The sequence below is a fragment of the Tenrec ecaudatus genome, chromosome 7, assembly GCF_050624435.1.
Source record: "Tenrec ecaudatus isolate mTenEca1 chromosome 7, mTenEca1.hap1, whole genome shotgun sequence".
In the NCBI taxonomy this organism is placed as follows: Eukaryota; Metazoa; Chordata; class Mammalia; order Afrosoricida; family Tenrecidae; genus Tenrec; species Tenrec ecaudatus.
The window spans coordinates 118,601,135-118,614,889 of record NC_134536.1 but is presented as its reverse complement, the minus strand read 5'-3'; the positions used below and the strand labels follow the sequence as shown (position 1 = coordinate 118,614,889).

General features: G+C 47.7%; 1 protein-coding gene across 3 annotated transcripts in view; it reads left to right on the top strand.

The window, feature by feature from the left end:
* The first annotated feature begins 1,361 nt into the window (after window positions 1–1,361).
* Window positions 1,362–13,755, top strand: part of TMEM14A (transmembrane protein 14A) — a 248,263-nt gene continuing 235,869 nt past the window's right edge. The window contains exons 1-7 of one of the 3 annotated variants that reach the window (XM_075554983.1): window positions 1,362–1,515; window positions 5,782–5,867; window positions 7,182–7,267; window positions 8,153–8,254; window positions 10,692–10,779; window positions 11,831–11,919; window positions 12,012–12,298. In XM_075554983.1, the coding sequence (XP_075411098.1) occupies window positions 1,426–1,515; window positions 5,782–5,867; window positions 7,182–7,267; window positions 8,153–8,254; window positions 10,692–10,779; window positions 11,831–11,919; window positions 12,012–12,019 (549 nt within the window). In that variant the 5' untranslated portion in view covers window positions 1,362–1,425 and the 3' untranslated portion in view covers window positions 12,020–12,298. Of the gene's footprint in view, window positions 1,516–5,781; window positions 5,868–7,181; window positions 7,268–8,152; window positions 8,255–10,691; window positions 10,780–11,830; window positions 11,920–12,011; window positions 12,299–13,755 lie in introns of those variants that run through there. The other 2 variants (XM_075554984.1, XM_075554985.1) reach the window with 2 other exon arrangements.

The following is a 13,755-nucleotide window of genomic DNA, read 5'->3' as shown; positions in this document are numbered from 1 at the left end:
AAATAGGAACAATATGAGACTATCTCCAGCTTCTAATAGGTGCACTTTAGGACCCCTGGTGGGGTAATGCGCTGAACACTGAGGTGCTAACTACAATGTGAGCAGTTCAAATCCAATCCTCATGATTTTATCAACTCCCTAGGAACCCTGGTGGTGTAGTGGGTTATGCTTTGGGCTAACTGCAAGGTTAGCCATTCAAAACTACCAGCCGCTACTTGGGATAAAGACGAGGCTTTCTACTCTTGTTAAGAATTAGTCTCAGACATCTATAGGGTCATTAGTCAGAATCGACTCATTGGCAATGAGTTTGGAGAGGACAAATTAAAAAACCTTATCGGATAAAACCTTATTACTGCCCTGAAACATTGCTCTACCCCACCCCTGCTGAAGCAACTCTAAGCTTGAATCACTGTTGGGGTGAGGGGGTCCCCAAGATTCAAACAGGTCTTTAGGAATGACTTTGCAATTGTGGGAATATTAAAGACTGACAGACAGTGGGGCACAGGGGATCCTGGTCCCATGTCAGGACTGAGAGAGAATGTTTTTTTCAATGGGTATAGATAATGGGGCTTGCAGATCTTTCATCAGGCATGCATAGCCGTTGGGTAATATCACAAGTGGGTAACAATAAACAAGCAATGAGGTGCGTCGACTTATTGGCCTAGTGCTAGTTGACCTCAAACTGTCCTGGGCCCTCCCCAGGGGTATCTCCAATCAGTATGGCAAGAGATGTCAAAGCAGAGTTTGCTACCTTTCACAGTGAGTTGGCTATAGAGCCTGATTGATTTATAATCTTTAGGCATGGTGAAGTAGCCAGACACAGAGATGATTCATCTGACATGGCAGCTCCTTTTTGGGTGGTTACTGGAGGGACTGTGTTCAGTCATGAGAATATATATTAAGACGTATTTATAGCTAACTATGAGAATCTTCTCCTACCGGTGTCGGCTTTCCATACCCGTAATTATGAGCATGGAGGACTTAGCTGTATTACTTTCTCATCCAGTCCCTCAGTTTACCACAAATCAAGAAACAAAAATTGCACACGATTGACCAAACATTCTCGGCAGTGGAGGTAAGACCTTGGGCAACAAATCACTCCAACTTTCTGAACCTTAGCGCCCTACAAGCAAGGGGGGTCAGTCTGGGGCGTTTGTAAAAGGCCCGGGTTGCCACTGTAAGGAGCCCACCAATGTCCCCAGAGCGCTGAACAGACTGGACTGAAAATCTCTTCCTCCCGGATCCCAGTGACACGCAGGCCCGCCCCTTGCGGGCGCCCGCTAGTTCCGCTCCGCAGAGGCCAGCGCAGTCCGAGCCTCCCGGGGCCGCAGGGCGCGCAGACAGGAAGAAGTGACCAGAATCAGCAGCCCTCGGGAGGCAGCAGTGACGCTTCTCCACTGGCGAACCGGAGGGAGGGCATGGCGCATGCGCGCAGCCGGCAAGGTGCGGCCAGCACTGAGCAAGGGGACGCAGGGCGCATCCTCGCAGGGAGCTGGCGACTGGCACCGACTGCAGGTACGGTTCGTGCAGGCTCCTGGCCTCCGATTTCAGTAACGGGGAGGGCGCGGGTCTGCCAGAGAGCTGGTGCATTTCTCAATCGAGAACTTCGCAACTGCATTTTCCTGCGAAGACGCAGCAATGCAAGGTCTGGGTTGAGCGTCACCAACACCCCCCCTCCCCCCCTTCCCCGCCCGCCCACCACCACCTCAGTAGGCAATGATGCAGATGATTTAGGGAGGACTTGGCAGAGGCTGGGGTCTGCCCTCTTGAGGCACGCACCTCTCCTTTCCCTCCTTCCGATCTTGAACCTTCCACGCGTCTTCCTGGAGCTGGGGGAGTTAGAGAGGAGCCTGGGGCTGGTAGACCATTGTAAAGATGCTTCACAGGGCCTGAGCCTGATAGGTTTCTCGGGTGGAAATACCTCCGTCCTTGCCTTCAGATGAGAAAGAATTCATGCTGAAGCCTAGTTTGTGATAGTGAACTTTCATAAAGGATAGAAGGAGTTTCAGGTTTTACACAGGCACACTCAGCGCACTTCACACCCACGCTTGGAAAACAAGACAAGAAAAACCCGCAGCCCAGGCTGAGGGGCAGCCAGAAAAGGAGAGCGGTGGGCTTCTCACCCTGGCTTTTCAGCCGCCTCCCTTAGGAGGCGTGGTCCACGGTACTGGTTTACCCCATTGGCTGAATTAAACTCACCTGGCCCAGATTGGGGCCCTCCCAGGTGTACCGTACCGCCCACCTAGCTGTACCGCCCCTTCCTGGCTCGGAGCCTGAATTTGGAGAATGCCCAGTAGACAACCTGGTACCTATTCTGGCTCCCTAAAAAGCCTTTCTAGCATCTCCCAGACTGCACTAAAGGATGCCCGGCCGTCCTGCCTCAAGAAGCTCACAGAAAGGTAATGACCCTCTTAGCTGTGTGAATGCTTTTTAATATAGTAGCTTATGAAAAACCTTCCACAGTTTGGAAGACTTGGACTGAGGCAGGGCCTGGTGTTGGGGGCAGGTGCTGCAAACCATCTGACTGAATTGCACCCACGATGCTTTGTGGCATTATAAAATCCTGGGCACCCCGGTTGAGAAGTGCAAATGGATACACTGAGCACATAACCTCTGATCCCCATCCCTTTTATGATCTGGGCCACCCCCAGCCATGAATGGCCCTATTGGTGAGAGGAGCAAAAAGACGAGTGCCCCTTGTCTTCATGTTCTGTGACAAGAGAAATCTCTTGCAAGGATTGGGTCTAGATTTATTTTACCTTCCGAAGGAAAACAACCCAGTTTGTGGACGAGTTTAAGGGACTCACTGTGTTTTGTTGTGGCTACTGTTGTTGTTGTTTGACAATTGAGCTCAGGTCAGTCCGTTGCAGTCTTGAGGCAGAAGCTGTGTCTTCTTCCTTCCCTCCATCCTTTTCTTCCGCTCACAGGTGTTTGTATTTAGTTAGTACCTGCCCAGGTGCAGAGCTCTGCCTTGGAGCTGTGAGGATGACCACAATGATCTGACCCCAGCCTTTGACCTCCTAGTACTCCATTGATTGGGAGAGGGATCAGTCCAAACTCAGTAACTCTGACGCTGAAATGATGGAAATGGGGCCCCAAGGAGGCTCAGTGTTGAGTGGGCTCAGAGGAAAATGAGGGATTCTTACATCAGACCAGGTGGTAACAAGCCCTGGTGTCACAGTGGGTTGCTTCTTGGGTGGCTAACTCTAGGTCAGCAGTTCAAACCCAGCAGCTGCTCTGAGGGTGAAGGATGAGACTCTGCAAAGGCTGTAAAGATGTGCAGCCACAAAACTCTAGGGGACAGTTCTGCTCTGTCCTGGAGGGCAGCTAGCCCTGCCCTCATGTGAGTGGCTGACTTTGGTTCGTTACCAGGTGTTTGGCTAAGGGAAAGATTAGGTCCCCAAATTACATCCTTATGATGAATGATCTTTCCCATGAGCTGCAGATATGTGTGTAAGGTATGCAATTGGCTATGTGTTGGGATGTTCCAGAGATCTCAACATCCCTTTCTCACTCCCCAACCCCCAACACACACACACACACACACACACACACACACACACACACACACACCACCCCCACACACCCCCACCCCCCTCAGGGACCAGTATCAAGGCTTTCCCATCCCCACCCAGAGTCCCAGGCCTGAATCATCTCTGATTCATTTTCCCCTGAGGGCCCCCTTGGTGCCAAGGCTGGGGATTCTTCCTGGGAACCTCTCAAATTCCTCCATCCACAGTAACCCTGGCTGCAGGCCAGTCTCGCACTTTTTCTTGCCGCCTCTCAGCTTCTCTCTCTGCCACTGCACCGCAACCAGGAGACACCATTTCACATTGAAATCTGGTGGTGACTCTCCTCTTGGACTCCTCGAAGCCTGGGGACAGACTCCTCATGGAGTAGTGTGGTCTGGCCCTGCCGTCCCACCTCTCAGGACGAACCCTGGCGTTTTCTTTTTGTTTTGAGAACATGTCATCCTTTCTTGTGCCACTAAGCCTCCACAGGCTTACCCTTCTGCCTAGAACACACCCTTTCTTGCCATTCTCTGCTGGACCCTGCTTCCTCTGGAAGCTTCCTTGGGCTCCCAAGCCTGGGCTAGGGTGCCCTCCTTTGTGTCCTGTGGGGAGCCTGCCTCTCCCGTAGAGCTCATTCCCATCTGCCTCTGCTGTGCTGTAAGACCTGGGAGACCAGTCTTGTCTGAGGTCTCCCCATTGCTTCTATATGGCCTCCCACTTTGTTGTTCAGTGGAACTGATTATAAATATCAGCATATATATATAGTTAAGTAAGATTTGGTTCTTACTTTTAATAGTTTTATAGATATATAATTCCCATGTCACACCCTTCCATGGTTCAGTCATATTAAAAAGAGTTGTGTAATCATCGCCACAATCAATTCCAGAGCATTTTTCTTCTTCCTTATATTCATTGGTAGATCCCCTCTAATCCCCCTTGGGGGTCCCCTATAGGCCATCATTCCAGTTACTGTCTCTATAGAGTTAGCTATCATGGATTTTATGTACTGGAAAACACTCACATAAAAGACCAACAACGATATGAAAATTAACCAGAGGGAAAAAAATTTCAATGGGGAAAAAAGCAGGGCATCTTGAAAACTAGAACCAGTTTAAAATGGGCTGAAAGGGAGATCAAATGAGGTATTTATATTTCAACCTAGTTATATCTGCCATCATCGAGTTCACAATACTCTCTGATCGCAAGGTCGTTCTGTTTTTAATATTATGGTGTGAGTCTGAATCGCTGAATCACAAAATTACCTTCTCCCCGTCACTTTCTAAGTATGTTTAAGTGGTATTTGGCTTGTAGGCCCTTCATATAAATGGCAATGGCCTTACTCATACCAGGTGTCAAAATGGGAGGCAAATCATCATTCTCCTTAGAGCAGTTACTGTTGTCCCTGGGCGGTACAGATGGTGCATGTGTTTGACTCCTGATGGAAAGGTTGCAGGTTTGAGCTCCTCCTGGAGCACCTGAGAAGAAAGGCCTAGCCATCTACCTGCCGCCCCCTATGCCCCTCCCTCCGAAATAGCCATGGAAACCCTATGGAGCCAATTCTATTCTGGCCCACTTGGGGTCACCATCAGTGGATCTCCTCCATCATCCCTGGCTTTAATATTTGCTGACGCGGAATGTGGCAGGCACTTTTCTAAGTGGCTTTCGGTCATAGCTTGCTTCATCCTACAAGCCCCCCCTCTCCCCCGACGTAGTTCTTTCATTAGCTTTCTCTGAAAACTGGGGGGCAATGCCTCTATCAGTTGTGACATTCAGTGGTGACATTGAGCGCGGAGGCCCTCGTATATGTGGGAATGCAGCGAGGAAGCAGGGCTGAGCAGCGCGGTCCCGGGGGTCCCGGGGGTCCCGGTGTTCAGCGCGGAGGCCAAGCAGAAGGGACTCATCCAGAAGCAAAGGAGCGGAAACAGCATCTTCATGGGCATATCGCTGTCCTCCTCCGAGGGCGGACTACAGGTGCTTAGGCGTGGCGCCTCCCGAGTCTGAGACCCTAGCTCTGCGTCGTCCTGTGCCTCAGTTGTCTTACCTGGGTAACGGAGAGAGTGCCAGTCCGTACCTCATAGTGCTGTGTCAGAATTATGTACCTGGCACAAGGTCCATGAACGCATGCATTTGTATGTTTGCCCATCATTCAACAAATGGGCTGGAAGAGAGATCCTTCTGGTTGGTTGGATCTCACGGTCCCAGTTGCGGGGGACCCCCCCAAATTCCGGGGCCCCCTGTGAACACTCCCGTTTCCCTCTTCTCCCTACAGATGCCGAGTGCTTTCCAGTGGGGCCTTCTCTGCGGCACAGCCATCTCCTGTGCCGTGGACCTTCTGCTCTCAGACCCCTCCTCGCAGTAAGTCCTACGTTACTCCGAGACAAGCATACAGCGAACGCCCTTGCTGCTTGTTTCTCTCTGGTGCGCGGGTTTCCAGTTGCCCTGAGGAAGGAAAGATGGGGTAACGTAAATGGATGAGCTGTTAAAAAATGACAAACCACGCAACAGATTAGCGCACAAGTAATTGTCTTCCCTATGGAAGAAATAGGGAGATATTCAAAGGTTATCAAAGCACCACCAGGAAACGTAGACGTTAAAGAACTGCAAGGAACGTCCTCTCACGTATTGGAGGCGGGGGGTGGGAGGCAGAGGCGGCTTGTAGCCAAGGGCCCAGCGTCAGCTGAGACTAGCACCACCACTCCAGGCTGGAAGCAGCACGTTCTACTGCATCGGAGAGAATTATGGACAGGACCTCATCGGAACCCCACATTCCGGATATACTGTACTTTCATGCAAATAATATGCACTTTATAAGTGTGGGTGATTTTTTTCATGTTAGTTTCCTGTGTACACCATACAAGGGGGCTTTAAGAGGTCTGTGGAAAGATTCCATGATCTTTTCATTCCATTTTCCAAGAGCTTTGGGAAAGCCCCTTGTAGATGTAGGCACTTGATTCCGAAGAGGCATTAGATTTAAAAGTACAGTGACGTTATGACTGCTGCACTTGACGTACGATGATCATTCAATTGGCTTCATGCCATGGTGTCGTTAAAGCTCAGTGATTTACCATTGACCATGAATGTCACTGCCACCACAGAAGCCTCAGAGCCAAACTGGTGACAAAGCTGGGGTGTCTCAAGTGAATCCACAAGTATACCTCCATGGTGGCTGGGAAGGATGCAGGGGCACAGGGAGAGGACGATGGCTTTGAGATGGCCTGGCTGAAGTCCAGGGACGGAGAGCAGGAAGATGCGAAGTTCACGGCAAGAGGGAGGCATCTAGGCAGGTCAGTCGTGAGGGGAGAAGGCTCCCAGGGAGGCAAGTGCTGCGGGTGGCTCGGGTGAGATGGTGAGGGACAGGGAGGACTTTCCAGGTCGTGCAGAGTTAGAAGCCGATTGACCAGACGTCTTCTTTGGAGACATGGCGGAACATAAACCTAAGACTTCCTGAAGACTTGTGTGTCCTGAAGGTGCTTGTGAGGGACGGGGAGGGGTGGTTGAGTGTTGGGACAGATGTAGGTTGAGTCTAAGTCTTCGCCTGCCTTTCTTTAGCAACTTCAAGAAGTTCACTGTTACAACGCTGAGATGTGTATCGCTCTGATATAAATGTTCCTCCCCTTGCATACGTCTGTTCATTTCATGTTGTCACCTTGTCCCTCCCCCTTGCTTTAGACTTGAAGCCTTGCCGATGGATCTGATTGGCTTTGGTTTTGCAGCCCTTGTGACATTTGGAAGTGTTTTGGGATATAAACGAACAGGTTAGTCCCAGCGATGTTTTTGACCAAAGGGACTCATCAGGGGGGTTGGGGGATGTCTCAGGAGCCTCTGCGGGTCTGTCACTCAAACAAGAAGCTAAAGACAGCCCTAGAGGTGCCCAAGGACCAACCAGTATGTTGTGGGTGGGTTTCAAGGAAGGAAGAGTGGATTAGGTGGGTGTGGGCACCGTGGAACAATTGCTGGTTTCCGGGCCTCTCCTTGCCACACAATTCTAATTTTACCTGTGATTATCAGTTACAAAAGTAATGGATTTAGCTCACTTATCAAACGAGGGTTTCTTTTGTTTATTGAGTCGTGTTTATTGATTCACCATGATTGCATAATCATGGTGTCAAAAATTGAACTATGCTGGCCTGTGTGCCCCACAGGAATGCGCCTTCAACAAAATGCAGACCACTGGCCAGTTCTCAGGCTCATCAGGGTCCCTGCATTCTGGCTTGACTGTCTGATGACTCAGGACAGAACTGTCACCCAGGACACATCTCTCTCCATTTACACTGTAGAGACTTTTGCATCCTTTTTCCTATCGGCATAACCTCCCAGTGAGAAGAGGGAGGAAGGAGGGATAGAAACAGTAGAAGGCATTCAGAAGTCAGATGAATTGCCCAAGATGACACAACCAGTACCCCAAACACCTCCGGCTATGTTCTACGCCCTGCAGTCTGGGCTCCCCGGCCTTGCATTTAGTGTCTAGCACAAAATAGTCAATTTTTACAAATGCTACTTGCATAGATACTTAAATACTTTGACTGTGTCTGGTTAAAATGCCCAAATAGGAACACATTTGAAGCTTCTGGTCCCGTGCGCGTGATATGAGATTCTCTTTCTGAATCCACTTCTCACACTCCACCCCCACCCTTCCACAGGAGGCATTCCATCTTTGATTGGTGGTATTTGTGTTGGATTTTTGGCTGGTTATGGAGCGTACCGGATATCCAATGACAGACGAGATGTGAAAGTGTCACTGCGTAAGTAATGCATTTTCCCCAGTTGTAGAGAATGCACCCTTCAGTGTGACTGTTGGGAGATCCTTACTAGCTATCAGGTAAGTCTTAGACTGCTAACCAGGAGGTCACGGGTTCCAACCTACCAGCTGCTCCTTATGAGAAACATGAGGCTAGCTGCCCCAGCAACAAAGATTTACAGTCTCAGAAACTGTGTGAGGTCACTATGAGTCGGAATTGGCTCAGTGGCAGCAGAGTTTTCTGGGTTTGGATTATATTAGGTGTAAGGAGCATGAGTGGGGGAGCCCTGGAGATGCAGTGGTTACACGGTGGACAGCGATCTGTGTGGTCGGCAGTTTGAAACCACTACCGGCTCCTTGGGAGAAAGAAGGGGCTTTCTACTCCCGTAGACAGTTACAGTCTCGGAAACCCACAGGGCGTCACAATGAGTCAGCACTGACTCGACGGCAGTGAGTGGTGTAGTGGGTTGAGAGATCAGCTGCTAACCACGAGGCCAGTGGTTTAAACCCACTAACTGCGCCAAGGAAGAAGGGTGAGGCTGTCTACTGCCATAAAAATGTACAGTCCTGGAAACCCTTTATAGAGTCTCTATGTCAGAATTGACCCAGTGATGGTGGTTCTCTCTCTCAAAAACAGAACCGCCACCACCAAAAGTCATTTCTAACTCACACTGAGGTGACAGGACAGGGTCGGACTGTCCCTATGGGCTCCCGAGACTGTAACCTTCTGTGGGAATAGCAAGCCTCGTCTTTCTCCCACAGAGCAGCTGGTGATTTTGAACTGCTGACCTTGCCCTTAGCAGCCCAACGTGCAACCACTGTGCTACCAGGGCTCCTGGAGTGGGTATACTAGCAAACAAACAAGCCATAAAAGCTAACTCCCTTCCAGTCGATTCTGACTCACAGCAGCCCCATGTTCTAGGAACAAAGTCAGAAGGCACATGGCCCTAGGCTGGTGTCGAGGCTGAATGCCACACTTGTTTCTCTCTAGACACAACACATGTGAACGAACAGTACTGCCACCAAGCCTTGTAAGGAAAGAATCTTTCTGTGGAACTGGTTGCTAGAAAAAGAATATTAGAAACAGCATGGAATTGTTCCCAGATTTTCTGCTCTCAAATGCACGTTTAGCCCATTTGGCAGTGGGAGTGGGGTGGGAGAGGTGGGAGTGAGGGTCGTGATATAAAAATACTGAAGAGACAGTCTTGTATGATTTGATTCATAAACAATTCTTAGCTTCTCCTCTGCCTTAAAGACCAAATCTAGAGAAGCAAAGTCGACCTTTTTAAACCCCTTTCCTTGTGGGGCTTGGTCGGAAAGTATCCCCAGGAGAAGGTAATGGATGGAAAGGTGGGCTGCATGCCTCGGGGACAGTTGGCTTTCTTAAGTCTCACTTGAAAGGGAAAGACAGTGACTAAGCTAAGGACATTGTCTCAATGTGGCTGAGTCTGACTCAAGGTGCCCTGGTGAGGTTATGGAAGAAAATACCAAAAAATGAAGATAAAATTATATCAGTTCTATATTTGAAGAAGAGAAACGAATTTAGTAGGATTTTTCTCTTTTTTCCCCTTAGTTGGAATATGGGTGAGGCATATTTTTAAGACTGGGATTGTTATCAGATGATAAAAAATGTATCAGTGAGCTATGACTAGAAGGGACTTTTTATTTATATGTGTTTCAGACCATGCCTGTTGTCAATCATCCATTTCAAAAATATATAAATGCACAAGGTTCCTTTGATTGATGTCCATCTCATATGAAACTTTTTCTCTATTCCTGTTAGCATAGCTTCTAACAGGCTGGTATGGGGCTTCAGGTTATAATACTATTCCTGAAACAAATGTACCAAATTCTTTGAAATGGGATGCTGCAGAGAAAAGAAGTCAGCTGGTAACACATTAATCCCATTCTACTTTTTAAAAGCACTGATAATTGTCCTTAGCCTTCAGTGAATTTAATGTTCATTCGGTGTCTCCTGAGTTTCCAAGTCCACTGCCCAGTGGCCCTGAGGCAAGATTGAAGTCCTAGCCTTCAATGATCTATAAGTGGAGACAGCAGTTAGAGAAAAACTGTCCCTTTCGAAGGCCTTCAGGAAGGGATTTCAACATGTTCATTTACACCAAGCTTTCTGATGAACTAGGCTTAATAAGTATTGTAACAGCACAGTATCTTTTCCATGGGAGAAAGATGAGGCTCTCTGCTCCCATAGGATTTACAGCCACAGGGGCAAGTCTGTTCTTTTCTATAGGGTCGCTATGGGTCCAGGACAGTGAACTTGACTTTGAGTTTTCTGTGACTTTTTGGGAGGAAATAACAATCCACTAACCTACTGTGGTTGAGGGCCGAGCCGGCAGTCTTTGTTAGAAAGCTGAAACGATGTCCAGATTTTCGCCATCAGGCAGCTGTGAAACTCCAGCTCATGGAAGGATTTCCTTTTTCAGTTACAGCGTTCTTCCTGGCCACCATCATGGGTGTGCAATTTAAGAGGTCCAAGAAAATCATGCCAGCCGGACTGGTTGCAGGGTTAAGGTGAGAACACCACAGTTTCTATCTATCCTCTCCTCTGCCATCTTATTTTCAAGGGCTGAACTGCTATTTTAATGTGAAACGTCACATTATTTTTATTACATTAAGTGTGACAAGAATGACAGTAGAAACCTGAAAACACCGTGGACTCAGCCAGTCTTTGGTTTAGTGCTGTGCTCGTGGATGATTTCATCAGATCCACCTGTATCCGGTGTGATGAATACAGAGCACACTTCAGCCCTCAGGATCCACCTACGGGCAACGATCCAATAATTCCGTTGCATCGAACAGAGGTTTCTTCTAGGGCAGAGCCCAGGACAGTCTGCCTTCTGCTGCAGTTATTTTGATATTTTTAAGGGAGAACAATTTAATTTTTTTTAAATGTATAGGCAGGGAGCTTCTTGTTTCTCTCACTTTGATTCAGCCAGTAAGTCCATCCATGAACTTAGTTATATTTGGGAATAAAAATTAGAGGTAATGTTTTAAGTTCTCTTTTATGTGTTGAAAGCCACAAAAATGTTTATTTTCTTTCACATATATTTCTACTTTGGGGAATTTACTCATAATTTTAAAAAATAGAGACGTGGGCATCTCTTTTATGTAGGGTTTCCTACTGTGGCTATATATTTTGTTTATTATTTGGGAAAATAAATGCGATTACAAAGAATAATTTTCCAGTTAAAAATCCTGTTCAAAAACTGGAGACTTAATGGGAAGCAACAGAAATTGGATTTATGGATCAAGAAAAAAAAAAAGACCCCTGTATCTCTGATTATAAGGAGCCTTGGTGGTGTACTGGGTTAAGAGTTGGGCTGCTAACTGCAATGTCAGCAGTTCAAACCCACAAAGCTGCTCCAAGGGAGAAAGATGAGGCTGTTTACTTTATAAAGGTTTACAGCCTCAGAAACCCACGTCGCAGTTCTACTCTGTCCTATAGATTGCTATGAGTTTGGTATCTAAGCTTGTAGTGATAGCACCCACAAAATTGCTCCTTGAGTATTATTTTCAAGTTGTTTTACTTTGTAAGATTCTGAAAGTTTTGTTTCTTTCCAAGCCTCTCACTCCTAAAAGCATCTCCCAGATCTTGCGAACATGTAGCTCTGGCTTCTCTCGGGTGTTCAGGGAGCAGCGGGACGTTGGGAGGTGAGCGTCCTGGGCGCCTGGTGAGGTAGCAAATGCCCCTGACTGTCTTAGGACACATCACCATGACCATCCTTCCTGCCTTTTGTTTGAAGCCTCCTGATGATTCTGCGGCTTGTCTTCCTGCTGTTCTGATCGCCTGAGGAGTGGAGAACTGAAACTAAGTCATACCCCTGGAGCGGCAGGACAAATTACTCTCTGTATTTCAAAGATAAACTTCAACCTGAAAGGTCAAGTGTCTTATCTGAGAAGCCAAAGGAACACCATCGATGTGAACTGTAGCTTGAGGTGGTTTTTTTGTTTGTTTGTTTTGTTAATCACAAGACTTCGTTTTCTAATTTGTCAAACACTGTTCTCATTAAAGGAGCTGAGAGATCACGAAGCCCCGTTTTTCATTTGCCGCGTCTACTTTTAGTCGTAAGTTAATTGCATGATCCTCAACATTCACAGCGTCCAATTGTGCAGGATGTGCCCACTGGCTAAAATTTATTTGTAATCCCTGAAACCAGTGCTCAAGACAGTGCAGTTGTGGACGTGCACAGAGAGGCAAAACACTGGACTTGACCCTGCCATTTAACCACATAGGGAACGCAAACAAAATGATCTCATGTCCTTAAATAAAAAGGGAAAAAAAAATCCCCTAAGTCCGAACGATGCCAAAGAGGTGGTGTTGCCACAGGCAGGCATAGCTTGGTTGCTAGGGTGTCTCTCTTATTGACCAGCTCTCAGCAGACGATTCAGAAGAGCCTCCACACTGTCCCTGGCACAGCTGACCTGCAGACTGTGACTGTGCCTTCCACACACGATACCTTGTTCGCTTCCCAGCCAGTACCCCTGGTGCACTGTCACCCCACCTGTCAGTGGAGGCTTGCGTGATGCTATGACACTAGGAAGGTCATGCATGGAATCGCCATGGGTTGGGGCGGACTCAATGGCACAAAAGCCTAGCAGTTATGCTGAAGTAGAAACTAAACGTGAAATTGACCAAAAAATGCATACTTTATCTGTTGGGAAAATTTTTTTAAATTCATGTTGTTGTTAGTAGGTGCCAATGAGTTGGTTCCAGCCCATAGTGACCCATACGGAGCAGAAGGAATCACTGCCTGGTCTGTACCATCCTCACAATTGTTGGAGCTCAGTGGTACAGCCGTTGCGTCAGTCCATGTCCTTGAGGGCCTTCATCTTTTTCGCTGCCTCTCTCCCAAGCATGATGGCCTTCTCCAGGGACTGGTCTCTCCTGAGAGCGTGCCCACAATACGTCAAACAAAACCTTACCATCCATCCCATCCTTCTTGCAAGACAGATTTGTCCGTCCTGTTGGCGGTTCAGGGGACTTTCAACGTTCTTTGCCAACACCACAGTTCAAAGGTATCTATTCTTCTCTGGGCTTCTCAATAAATTCATATACTCACTAATGTATGCTTCCCTAGCCACATACACTAAAAGCTACTATTCGATCAGTAGTCTTCCTTACATTTGGTGACAGTTGAGAATTGGATAAATAAGGTCGCTGGTTTTCTTTGGCTGGGGAAGGTTCTCTCAAGGTGTCTGGTATCCCATGTTGGACACTGATTCCCACAGTGAAATACTTTGTGACTGCAGACTTGAAGGTGAGCTATGGAGGTGGATGATGATAGTGCGTGTGCATGTGGGCGTATTTCAAGAACATCCCAACATCTATCTGCTTGCTTGTAACTTTATTCTTTTGCAATAAGTAGAATGCTAAGGAATTCTTACTGGGATGGTTCTAGTGCCTATTATGATTATCTTTATTAGGCTTGCCTTTTATTTCTGCCCTCCTGTGACATTTTCCGGGGAACTGCTACAGATGTGAAATGC